This window comes from Mustela lutreola, chromosome 12 (genome assembly GCF_030435805.1).
Source record: "Mustela lutreola isolate mMusLut2 chromosome 12, mMusLut2.pri, whole genome shotgun sequence".
Classification (NCBI taxonomy): Eukaryota; Metazoa; Chordata; class Mammalia; order Carnivora; family Mustelidae; genus Mustela; species Mustela lutreola.
This window is the reverse complement of record NC_081301.1, coordinates 8,041,820-8,055,312: the sequence shown is the minus strand read 5'-3', so window position 1 is coordinate 8,055,312 and position 13,493 is coordinate 8,041,820. Positions and strand designations below refer to the sequence as shown.

Here is a 13,493-nt window from a genome sequence, read left to right as displayed (position 1 = left end):
TTTATTTGAGAGAGAGGGCGAGAGCATACACATGCAAATGAACATGGCGGGACCGGGCAGAGGGAGAGGAAGAAGCAGACTCCCTAGTAAGCAGGGAGTCCTAGCCCTATGGGACACAATCACAGCACACTGAGATCATGACCTGAGTCAAAAGCAGATGCTTAACTCACTGAGCCACCGAGGTGCTCCGAGCTGATGATTTCTAGTATATAAGAATACCATTGACTTCTGTATAATTTCTTTGAACTTAGTTATATTATTTAGTACTAATAGTTTTTCAGTTGAATATCCTAGGTTATTTAATTATATAACTAATATAACTATATCACCTGAAAATAATGGCAATATTATTGGTGTCTTTAATGTTTATAACACATTTCTGGGGCTCCTGGGTGGCTTAGTTGGTTGAGCATCCGACTCTTGATTTCAGCTCAGGTCGTGGTATCAGGGTCCTGGGATTAAGTCCCCGTTAGGCTCTACGCTTGGCACAGTGTCTGCTTGTCCCTCTGCTCCTCCCCTAAACTCACGTGTGCTCTCTCTGTCCCTCTCTCTCTCAAATGAATAAATAAAATCTTTAAAAAAATATGTACTTATAACACATTTCTTTGTCTTGTCTTACCTCATTGGCTCTTATATCCAGAATAGTGGTAAATGATAGCAGGATAACTCATTCCTATTAACAGCATTTCATATTAAGAACATTATTTAATATTTAATATTTTCATATAAGAACATTATTTTAATTTTTCTAACATGCATTCTTTATCACATTAAGGAAGTCTGTTCCTAGCTCAGTGCTTTACCAGGGATGGATATTAAAAAAGTTATCAATGGCTTTTTAGCATCTCTCCAGATCCTCTGTTAAGTATCATTGCACTCTTGTAGTAAACCTATTTGCTGTATTATTCTTTAATATACTACTAATTGCTAATATTTTTTTATTTTATAAAATATTTTATAAAAATATTTTTATTTTATTTTTTATTTATTGTATTTATTTTCTAGTGCTTTGTTTGGAATCTGTGGATCTTTATTAATGAGATTGGTCTCTCTCTCTCGGTCTCTCTCTTTTTTTAGGATTTTATTTATTTGTCAGAGAGAGAGAGAGAGTGAGCACAGGCAGACAGAGTGGCAGAGGGAGAAGCAGGCTTCCTGTGGAGCAAGGAGCCCGATGTGGGACTTGATCCCAGGACCCTGGGATCATGACCTGAGCCAAAGGCACCCGCTTAACCAACTGAGCCACCCAGGCGTCCCATGGTCTCTCTTTTTTAAAATCTTTTTAAAGGTTTATTTACTTAGGTAGAGTATGTGGGGGGAGGGCCAGAAAGAGAGGAAGAGAGAATCTCAAGCAGACTTCACACCCAGCATGGGGCCCAACTCGGGGCTTGATTTCATGACCCTGAGCTCATAACCTGAGCTGAAACCAAAAGTCAGATGCTTAAACGACTGTGCCACCCAGGTGCCCCTGGTCTCTTTAATGCCATTCCTGTCAGGCTCTGGTATAAGAACTCCACATATTTCCGATTTTCTCTATGCTCTGGAACAGTTTAAATAACATCAGTTGTTCTTTTAAGGTTTTATAGATGGGCTCCACAAAGTATTTGGATATTTAATATATTTAATTAGGGTATTTTTTCAATATTATTAATATTTTTTCTTTATTGATAGTTGAAAGTGTTTGCCTCTCCCCAAAACAGTTTTGGGAAGGTAGATTTTCCTGGGAAGCACCCATTTCATCTAGATTTTCAAATATGTTGCAAAAAAAATGACACATATTCCTATTTTAACATCTCCTCTATATTTGGAATGATATTCTCTCTCTTTCTCATCCCTAACATTATACATCTGTGTTTTCTTTCTGTCTTTTGTTTTTTGTCCATCATACATACCAAAGAATTGTCAACTTCGACTTTTTCAGAGAACCGACTTTGAGCTTTATTTATCACCCTACAGGCCTTACTTTTCTAAATCATTATTTTTGCTTTTGTATTTTTAATTGTCTTCTCCCACTTCCTTTTGCTTTGTTTTGTTCTTTTCCTAGTTCTCTGTAATAAACACTAAGTTCATTTCTTTTTTTTAAACTTTCTTCATTATTCATATAAGCATTTGTGGCTCTGGATTTTTCTCTGAATAGAATTTTGTAGCTTTGTATCCTGTGTGTAGACAGTTTGTGATTTTAGCTTCAATCTCTTCTTTCATCTCTGAATTATTTGTAGGATTTTTTTTTTTCTTACCCCAATGATTCATTTTTAAAATTTGTTTTTACCTCCCGGGGCAGAGGAAGGAATGGAATTGCTCCAAATTTACCAGAACCACATGGATTATGAGTATGGGAGGTACAGTTTCCCCCAAAGGAGAAGTCAGGGCTGTTTCCAAAAGAATTGGGATAGATATTAGGCAGCCACAAATGCCAGTTTCTTCTCCACTGCCAGTAGAATTGTTGAAGGATTCCATGAGATAGTACGTGTGATTTACTTTGCACCGTGTCCAGTACAAAACAATAATAATATTAACCAGATTAATACCTTCTCCTCACACCCCTTCTTAACTGCTCATCAGAACACTGGCATTTGCTTTCCGGTCCCATGGCTCCCTAGAGAGCTTGAGCAAACAGTAGGTCACCCCACTGCATCTGTGTGGATGACCAGGTAATCCCCATGGCGGGGGAGGATTGGGATTGTGTCCTCATTTCACCTCAGGGAGCCGGGAGGAGAATTGGCTCCCCCAGACCCCGGGATGCTGTGCAGGCTGCAGAGCCCTGCCCATGTGCCCCTGTGATTCATTAGCCTCAGCACCAAGAAATAAATGAAGCCATGTGCTCGTCTAAGAAACAAGGTCTCTGACCACCTGCCATGTGACTGCCTGGGTCTGCCCCCTTTCTGCAGACCTGGGAGACCGTGCTCTCAGCGTCCGTGAGCTTCTAGCGCATCTCACATAAGGACTCTTCTTTAAGGGAGGGTTTGCTACGAAGGCTGCGCTTTGTGTGATTGATACGAATCAGCGGGCACTAAGTAAAAGTCACAGTCTCCCGCCTCTGGGGACCCTGAGCTGCTGCTGACGTCTCCTCCTGCAGGACGTGAAAGTGCTTTGTGCTCTCTTTAAAAAAAAAAAAAAAAAACCAACAAAACCCTAATGAGCTGCTGCTTTGTTGTTTCATTTGGAATTTATCAAGACAGTTTATGTGATCAGACCATACAAGTATAGTTCTGGATGCCAGCACTCCTCATTTCTGAAGTTTGAAAGTGATTGTTTCAAGGCAGAGCAGGAGAACATGGAAAAAAAGCTTTCATCTCAAGTTTTAAAGGCAAGGGAGAGAGAAAAAGGAAAGTGTCAGATGGAACTGTGGCATATTTTTTATGCTGTGGAGGGTTTTTTCCTCTCAACACAGCAGAATTTTCCTTATTAAATAGATAGCTGTGTGAGAAAAACCAAAACCAGCCTCGGGATGGAAGTGAGGCGGGCCGTGATGGGAGGAACAAGAGAGCAGTGAGTTTCTGGGCTGCGGTGGAGCCCTGGTGCTGGCCACGGCTCTGGCTCCGGGAGGTGGGGGGTGCCCAGCTTCGGGCGGGCTCCACACCACGGACCATGGGTGTCCCTCAGTTTAAGAGAAGGTGTCTGTTCAGGAGAGCACCTCCTTCGTCAGCCTGGCGCTCCCTCCTGGGGGCTGGGGCGCCTTGTGGACACCCCTGGTGGGGGGCCCACATTCACCGGCAGGAAGAAGGTTTGGCCATATGCCCCTGAGGGCATCCAGAGCCGAGAGCCAGTTGTGAGCTGGCCGCGCCGGGCCCCGGGGCTGTCTGCCCCTCCGTGGCAGTCTGGTTGGCCCTTGTGTCCCAGCCACAGGGCGTCACCAAGCCCTGTGTGGGGTGCAGAGGAGGGGGCAGAGCAGAAATACGTTCTGGGGAGCTGTCCATCTCAGAGGAGGTCCAGTCTGCAGGTGGGCAAGCCACGGGGGCAGATAGCAGCTGCCAGACGCCTCCTCTGGGAATGGGGGCAGGCCACAGCGTGAGCGGCTGGGACCCTCATCCCTGTACTGGCCAAGGACTCCCAGTCCCCAGCCCTGAGCATGGCTCTCTGCCCCCAGTTTTTGGAGTTAGACGGGCCTGAATTTAAATCTTGATGCCCCTGCTTGCAAGCTGTAAGATCTTAGACAAGTCACTTTTCCTTTCTGAGCTTTCATTTCCTCATCTGGGAAGGTGAGTACCTTCAGTGCCAGTCGCCGTGAGGGTGTGGTGGTACGGGCAAGGCCGACCTTTCTTGCCACAGAGCATGGCTGATACCCGTACAGCTGTTTCCCGCCACGCATCTGCACCTCTCAGCCTAGCCCTGGACTCTGGCGCGGCTCAGCCCTGTGGCAGCCAGGGCCGGTGGCTGGTCCAATTACTGTCCATCTTAACGAGGCCATTAACACAGCCTCGTCTGCTGCAGGAACTGTATTAGTAGGACAGGAGCTGAGGCATCCCAGCTGTGCTGTCCCCGTCCAGACAGACTCTCCCAGCACTGGCCTGCTGAGGTGGGTGGCCACCACGTGGTCGGCATCTGGGCACCATCCACGGTTATGGCGAACCCAGACGGGTACATCCCTCCATGGGCGGCCCGACGTTCTTCCGAGTGGGGCCTGGCCGTGGAGGCAGTTTCAGGCTCCACTTCTTGGGCACCTCAGGGGTCCAAGGCCCCAGGCCAGGAGACTGCTCAGGACCTCTTCATTACCCCCAGTCCCAGTCAAGAAACTGGGGCCCTGGGAGGTGAAAAGGACTTGCCTGAGGCCACCCCGCTGTTGAGTTGCCAGGCCAGAGGTCCAAGTCTCCCAGCTCCAAGCCCCACACTCTCCCACTGGCGCCACCGCTGCCTGTCACGTGTAAGAGCTGGCAGGACCTTCAGGCCTGAGTGGGCCTCGTGACGCCGGGACCGGGGATGGACAGGCCACGCCGAGTGCCGGGGAGGCAGAGGGGAGGAGATGGAAGATGGGGCCGGGAGGGGCGGCCACGGTGTGGTGGTGAGCCTTCGTGGGGAGTGCTGATCCCGCAGGGAGAACCACAGCCTGGGCACCTCTGGGTCCAGTGGTGCCCCCTTCTTGCCGCACTGGCTGCCAGGCACCGGAAGATCTGACTGGGGTAGACGAAGGCCTGACAACACAGCGGGACGGACCTGTGTTCGAATCCTGCCTCAGCCACTTCTCCCACCGCGTGGCCTCAGACAGGTTGAAGCAACTCTCTTGGCTTCAGTTTCTTCTGTAAAAATAGAGGTAAAACCTCACTGGCAGCTGTGTTACTGTTATTACTGTTATGATCCCGTAATCTGGGCAGAGCTCTTAGTTTAGGACCTGGTACATAGTAAGTGCTTGGTTTTGTTGTTATTATTTACTTAAATACTAAATTAATTTTACTACAAATTAAATTTTAGGGGGAAGAGGGTGGGAGATACAAGCACCCGGTTATGGAATGAGTAAGTCACGGGAATAAAAGGCCCAGCACGAGGGCTATAGTCAATGACGCTGTGCCAGCGTCGTGTGGTGACGACGGCAGCTACCCTTGCGGTGAGCAGGGCAGGACGTAGAAACCTGGGAGTCGCTGTGTTGTACACCCGCAACTAATGTGACGTTGTGTGTCCGCTACACTTCACGTTAAAAAAATGATTAAAAAATAAAATAAATACTAAATTCTGTATACCTTTATGGAAATATTAGTTCTTTATTTTACTATTATCATCACTTGACTCTCAGTGTCTCGGTCTTCAGCTACAAAACGAGGGTAGTAATGCACTTGTGAAGTACTTACAAGAAGTTGTGCGGCTCACATAAAATCTGCCTTTTCCATGCATCCTTCATTCAGCTAATGTTTACCAGGCAGCTCCTGCGTGCTCTCTTCCAGCTGCTGGGACTGAGCTCTGGAGCACGACCCACTTCCTGCTCTGATGAGTCTTAAGTCTGATGAGGGAATGAGACGTTAAATACATGAATGATACAAAGAAGTATCGTGTTGCCCTTGTGGTGAGCGCTAGCTGTACATGGGGCTTGAGAGCAGCGCTGGCACGGGACGAGTGGGAGGTGACTCTGCTTATGATTTCATTACAGTTTAGGCTTTTAAATATTTCCAGTTATGGGCTAATAACAGTGCTGAAAAGACTTCCCTGGATTTGCACAGTATTAACTATAAAAGATTTGCTCTCTTTGGGGCAGTTTTTGTTGTGGGGCTGAAGGGATGTTTAGATGGAGTTTCTGTCCAGGCATTACCAAGGCCCAGATTGCTGGGAACAGACCTTTTGGGGGAGCCCCCCCCATGCTCAGTGTGTCACAATGTACTCTTAGGCCCTGGGGAGTAGACAGGTGTTGGAGTCTGCGTATTTTGTGGAGGGTCAGAACACTCTGACAATGGAATTAGTTCTGCTGCAGTAGTGAGCTCCCTGTGCTCCCTGGGGTGCAAGAGGGCACCAGGGGGCTGGGAATGGTGTGCCACCCCTTCGAAGAAGAGCCTCTCCTGGCCTCCCATTGCATAACCAGGGACCCGAGAAGGAGCAAAGGGGCCAGCTTCAGTCCTCCCGGGGCAGCACAGAGCAAGCCTTCCAGGCTGAGGGTGTTATTTGAGAAAAGCCAACTCCCCATGTGTTTCTGAGGGCCAGTGAGTGGGTCGGAACACAGGCGCTGGAGCCAGACAGACCTGGGCTCCACTCCCACGCACCCACTGTGAGGCCTAGATAGGTTTCTTAATCTCTCTGAGCTTTCGTTTTCTCCTCCACACTCAGGGGTTGATGGCAGGGTCGGGTGGGTAAAGAGGGAAGTTCCCAGCTTGTGGAGCTTCCAGTAGCCCCCATTCTCCAGCCCCTTCCCTTATCCTGCTCCCCACATCTCTGCTTCTGGCCGAGCCTTCGTTCTGCTGCTCAGTTGGCTGGTTTCCAGTCTGCACGGGGTTTGCAGCTGGAACAGAGGTGCCACGTGTCCCCTGTCCCGGTCACCTCATGCTCAGCCCCAGAGACTCCTTTTTGTTGTGGTTGAAGCAGTAATGGGATTTTCAGGGTTGCCTCTGCTAAATCCTTGGAGAGGTAACTGAATTACATTTTTAAGAAGGGAGAGGAAAAACAAGATCCAAGGAGAGAATCCATCTGTGGATTTCAACCCACCAAACTTGGAGCTTCCACAAGAGAAATTATTTCTAATTATTAAAAGTTTGGAAACATGGTGCCACTAGAAAGAAAGGAAGTAGAAATGGCTCCAATTAGAAGTGCTAGCATATGTTTCTGTGATTTAATGGTTTCCCGTAACAATGTGTAGTTATTTTTAAAGCAGACGAATGACTCATGGTATCCAGCACCAGCGGTCCCCTGTGATGGCAGGAAGTTTGTGCTCTGGGGAGGCAGGCTTGAGTTCGACTCCCACCTCCATCATTTACCAGCTGTGTGGCCTGGAACATGTTATGCATCCCCTCTGCATTTCCTCTTCCTCCTGTATAAAATGAGTTGTTGTAAGGATTAATAAGATAATGCATGTATGAGTCAGTGCAGTGATAGTTCATCCATGCAAAAAATCCCACAACTTTTATGTTAAATACCTGCTTAACAGTATTTGTCATAATTCTTAGTAGTTTAATAAACTTTTAAGGCTATCAATTTTCCTCTGAGTACCACTTTGGTCAAATCTCATACATTTTGATACATAGTGTTCTCACCGATGTTATCTTCAAATAGTTTTTTGTTTTACATTTTTTGCTTTTTCTTTGACCTAAGAGATGCTTGTGAGTGCATGTGTGTTTTGTTTTTTTTCTTTTTTTTTTAATTTTTAAATTAACATATAATGTATTATTTTTACCAGGGGTACAAATCACCAGGCTTTGTGAATCGTCAGGCTTATACACTTCACAGCACTCACCATAGCACATACTCTGCCCAGTGTCCATAACCCAACCACCCCGTCCCTACCCCCTCTCCTCCCAGCAACCCTCAGTTTGTTTTGTGAGATTAAGAGTCTCTTATGGTTGATCTCCCTCCCGATCCCTTCTTGTTTCATTTTTTCCTTCCCTACCTCCCAAACCCCCATTTTGCCTCTCAAATTCCTCATATCAGGGAGATCATGTGATAATTGTCTTTCTCTGGTTGTGTATGTGTGTTTTCTAATCAGTTAGAATTCTTTCTATATTTATTGCTAAATCCTAGGTGTAATATAGTAAGGTCAAAGAATGTGGGTAATACAGCATTTACTTTTTGGAGCTTACTGAGAGCATTTCTTTATGGTCTAATATAGAACCAATTTTTGTAAGTATTCGATGGATATTTGAAAAGAGATATTTTCATTTATATAACACCAGGCTTGTTAGTTTCATTACTCAGTATTCATATATGCACAGGTATGTACATATATCTTTATATGCGTGTATTTTTTTGTAGGTAGACACGCATGCACACAGCTGCATACATGTGAGCATGCAGAAATACGTGCGAGGGCGCACACACACATTCTGGGAAGAGACATGCCAAAGGCTCCTTCTATGATTGTGGTTTCATTGAACTCACTTCATTTCCGGCAGTTTTTTGCTTTGTGTATTTTGATGCAGTGTTGCTTTGCACGTAGAAATTTGATCCTCTTAATCAGCTGTGCTTTTCATTAGTATCAGTCCTCTCTGCCTTGTGCAGTGTTTTCTGCCTTGAGTTCTGCTTAATATTGTTCCTCCTGCTCAGCTCACCAGTATCGTAGATGTAGTGGCAGTCCTCATGGAGGGCTACTGGGACAGCATCCCATCCGTCGTCCACGCACACCCGTGGAGAGCCGGGGGTGTGGATCATGCTGCACACGCAGTCCTCCTCTTCCATCGCTGGCTGAATCCCAGTTGGGCTGATGCCAGGAGGCTGTGCTGAGGCTCACCACTGGCAGGTCGTAACCATGTTTTCCTATCATGCATTACTTTCTTTTCTAAGCTCCCTCAAGAAAATTCTCTATCTAGCCTTAATTCTTTGTACCAAGGACTGTTGCTTTTTTAAAATTTCTTTTGTCTCTTAGTTAATTTATTATTTTGGGGTGTGTGTGTGTGTGTGTGTGTGTGTGTGTGTGTGTAGATAGAAAAATAGACACATAGTTAAGTGAATAAGTAGAAAAGTGAATTCAGTCCAAAGGGGCATTGTCCTGAATATGACATCTTAGATCTATCCAATGCCATCTGTTGGTGAAAAATACAAGTATCTGTCCCTTTCATGTCCTGTTATTTTCCAGTTGGATTACAGGTAAAAACCCTTATAGCTGGAGAGTGTATGAACTAGAAATGCTAAAGTTTTGTCAGCATGCATTTTGGTTGTCACACAGATGCCTGATTGCAGTGGAGTGGTCTACATGAGAAATTAGTAGACGGGATTGGAAGTGAAGTCAGAATAGTATCTCAGTTTTGCATAAGTCACACTTTATACCTTCTAGTACAGTAATGCTGTTTTGTGCTATCTTGTTCTGATTCAGGATGAATGCCTACCATTACTAAATACCTTCTTTAATTTCAGGGATCTATCTTCTGGATTTAATCTACATTGATTCTGCATATCCTGCCTCAGGCAGCATCATGGAAAACGAACAAAGATCCAATCAGATGAACAATATTCTCCGAATAATCGCTGATTTACAAGTTTCCTGCAGCTACGGTTAGTACCGTGCTTGCTGGAATTGTAAAATCTTACATCACTGAAATTTGGATTCAGCACCTGATCAGTGAGAAAGCTCTAGAAAGCTCTACAAAGCTCTTCATCTTAGTATCTTGAGCATCTAACATGTGCTGGACCTTTTTCCCACAGGCTTAATCCTCAAAGACTGTAAAAACTAGTTGTTCCCATCTCTCTGTTACAGACAAAGAGACTGAGGCTCAAAATAGTTCATTTGCTTGTCTGAGATCATCTGGGTAGTGGTGGGGCCCAGGTCTTTCTGGCTCCCAGGTCATTCATCCATGAAGAGCTTTGTGGGTAGCCTCTGGGCATCTCTCCTCCGAGAGGATTCAGAGACCTGGGTCCCTCTGTGTTGTGGTTCCACCATGTCCCGTGGCCTCTGGGTCCTCAGTGGACTCTGCATCCGACTGGCAGATGCAGGAGAAAGAATCACACAAGAGTAGGGTTTATGGACCAGATTTGTACATGGTGCTCATCAGTTCTGCTGGGGCAAGGCAGGGCTAGGAAATATAATCCAGCTGTGGGCCTAGCAGAAAAAGGGAAACGACTTGGTACAAAGTGGCCACACTCTGCTATACATGACCGGATCCAAAGTGTGACCAGTTGTCAGAGATGAAGTAGAGGAACAGAGAAGCCAGAACGCTACGCTAGATGGGCTGTCCATGCGGATGTGGATTACACCCAGGATGACGGTGGACTGTGGGGTGTGAGTCAGGTGTCCAGGTCCCCCAGGAAGGGGCAAGAATGACCAGGGTGCCAGTCGGGAGGAGTCAGCCGTGAAGAGGGATGTTGGGCGGTAGAGCTGCAGGATTGTGCCTTAGCGGGGCAGGGTTTTCATAAGCGGGTGGAGGGATAAAAGTTTGGAAGCAGCCAAGGGGGACAGGAAGGAAACCAACCCCACCTACAGTACACAGGGCAGGAGAAAACTAACAGCCTCCATTTGGAAGGCCACAGGGAAGCCAGGGGGGGGTTCTGCGGGGCGGGCTTGCTAAAGAAAAGCTCCCGTCCAAACCCCTCCACAGGCACTTCCAGATCAGCTGTCCTGGCTGGAGGAGCAGCGAGGGGTCCAGACTTCCCGTACAGTCCTCCCCTGCGCAGGCTCTCTCTGTTCGCAAGTGCATCAGCACCGGCTGCCCCGCCGGCCTGCAGGCCGGTTACACACACAGCTTTGGGGTCACAGACTCGGGCCCAAATCTCAGCTTTGCCTCCTGAAAAGTCACTCCCTTCTCTCTAAGTGCGAGGTTTTCTCATCGGCAGAGCGGGGACATAAGGCGTGCAGAGCCCTCAGCACATTCCCACATTACACTAGAGCTCAGGGACTCCTTGTACGACTGTCACCCTCATTGACCTGCACCTTCTCAGATGTCATCAACTTCGTGAAGCAGGTGTCATCAGCCCCAACACAAGAGCACTGAGGCTCTAGAGAAGCAGAACGACCTGTTCCAAACCTTGCAGAGCCATCAGGGGCTCCTCACAGCAGCTGGACGCCCGTCCCCAAGAGTGGGGGCCCTCCCCACCCCCTTTCTCCTCCTTCACAGCCTCCACCTCTTCCCTCAACCTGTTCTGTCCACCCCTGGAGGAATGGTAGAGAGGGCCCTGGAGGATGTTCGAACCCCTTGGAGTGCGGTGACCGTGATGGACTGCGGAGGGCACCTGGGAAAAAGGGGGATTGCGACATGGCAGAGGTGTCCGGTGACAGGGTCGAAACCTGGCTCGGCCACATCTCGATGATCTGATCTTTGCCAGTTGCCGCGGTTGCCATAGTTTCTTTCTCTGTGCAACGGGCACAGTATTTCCCCCAAATGAGGCAGATGTGACAGTTAAAGCAGATGCCTTCTGGAAACCACCTGGTACCTAGCTTGGCACAGAACAGGTGCCCAGGCATCTAGGCCCCAGGAGGGAGCAGCTCCAGCCCGTGGGCCAGACTCGCAAGCTGTGCTAGGACCAGGGTCGGACCTCTGCCCCGGGCTGTTGGGGTTTGTTGGTTCATCTCGTGTTCTTGTCATACAGGGGGTTGGGAGGCTTCCCAGCTGCCCCAGGGCATACCTGTGTTAGGGGACAGACACCCGGCTCCGGTCTGTGCTAGAGGCCTTTGTCTCCCGGCCAAGGACCAGTGGTGACTTCGGGGTATGTAGGGGCGGGGAGGGGGCAGCGTGCACCAGCGATTCCTACACTTGCCCTGCGGGCTGGGGAGAGACTGACACCGTGGGTTCTGTCATGTCCTGCAGATCACCTCACCACCCTGCCCCACGTGCAGAAGTACCTGAAGTCCGTGCGCTACATCGAGGAGCTCCAGAAGTTTGTGGAAGACGACAACTACAAGTGAGTGGCCAACCTTGCATGGCCCCTTGGGACCCGTGATTGGCTGCCTGCAGGGCAGGTGACCCAGCACGCACGAGCACTGCGGCCCCAGCCGCCCAGGCCCCGTAGATCTGAGGAAATTGCTCTGTCTGCTTCTCGGCCTGGCTTTCCCACGTTGCATGGGTAGCACGAACGTAGACTCCACGGCTGCGGGTGACGCAGGCTTTGTGCCCGGGTCCTCACAAGTGACTCCCCCTCCACTGCTGCTCATAGCGCTGAGAGGAAGGAAGGGCAGCTCTCTAGCCACGCTGCAGGCTGACAGCTCTCCGGGAGCCTGTTTCGGGGGTGAGGCAGCTCCCTGTGGCCCCGGCGTTCTGCAGGACTGTCGCCATCCGGCCCTGGCTGGGGCCTCATCGGCATCCCACGCAGCCCTTTGGAGTTGACTTCGTTCCCACGAAGACCCCTGTGGGCCTTTTGTCCTCATCTTCCCCTGACTCCGCTCTGGCTCTCGGCTGGTTCTTCATTTGTGGCAGCCGGGAATTTACCCAGTATTTCCATGTGTTTAGAGGGAAAAGGAAGATTTTTCAGATCAACTCTGTCTGTCACATTGCTCGGACATCCTCTTGGCTCATTTTGAGCTTGAGGCCAGCTAAGAGTCTCAGTACTTTTCATATGACCTGCTATCGAGGCAGCTCTCAGCCATCTTGTAACTGATCATTTCCCCCTAAATGTCACCTTTATGTGTATTCTTTCAAATCTCGTCTTACTGGCTGCTTCTGGGGGCCGTGTTCCTTTGAGTCCCATTATCCAATTATATATATGTTTTATCTCTTCCAGCTTTGTATCGAAAATTTGATCAGTTTGATTACTTGGTCTTCGTCAAAACACTGAAAATTGTAGGGAACTGTGGCCACTAGTGACACCCCCAGTCACTCCTGATGTGCTCCACATCTGGCCATGTCTGCAGTCGTAGTTCTCTGCCCTCACGGTGAATCAGAGTCACCTGCGAAGCTTTATAGCTATCTATATCTTCATGGTGGAGCCTGGGCATTTTTCAACGTTCCCTGGGTGGTTCTAATAATTAGCTGTCTCTGGGAGCATAGACATAATGTCTTTAGTTGTTATTGTATAATATTTAGTTAGAGCAGAGTATCATATGAAATTGTGATCTATTGCATAACAATAACAACAACAGACAAAGGCCAGAGATTACCACTGAAATTATGTTTGCCACAAATTAAGCTCATTTTACTTACAAAGCATTTGCTGTTCCTGAAAAGAGTACCCCAGAGTGTGAAATTATTCCCTCTTAGGTTCTGGGATCATATTTTCCATTCATGTGCCTGTAGTACAATTAAAGAGACAGCAGTTTTTCATTAACACTAATATCCTTTAAGGAGAAAAATAGTCTATAAATACTTCTGACCATGAGATAATCCTTGGACAAGCTGTAGATTGTAATAATTACTCCTTCCATCCTGAAGGGCATTGAACACCCCCTGTGCTTACTGCTAACCAGTCAGCCTGGATTTCACAAAGGCCCTTTGTTGCGGTCCAAGTGG

General features: G+C 47.9%; 1 protein-coding gene across 12 annotated transcripts in view; it reads left to right on the top strand.

Annotated features, from left to right (window-relative positions):
* Positions 1–13,493, top strand: part of RALGPS1 (Ral GEF with PH domain and SH3 binding motif 1) — a 272,513-nt gene that overhangs the window by 210,812 nt on the left and 48,208 nt on the right. For all 12 annotated transcript variants that reach the window (XM_059143177.1, XM_059143178.1, XM_059143180.1 and 9 more), the window contains 2 exons: positions 9,475–9,612; positions 11,859–11,952. In XM_059143177.1, coding sequence (XP_058999160.1) covers positions 9,475–9,612; positions 11,859–11,952 — 232 coding nt within the window. The remainder of the gene's footprint in view (positions 1–9,474; positions 9,613–11,858; positions 11,953–13,493) is intronic.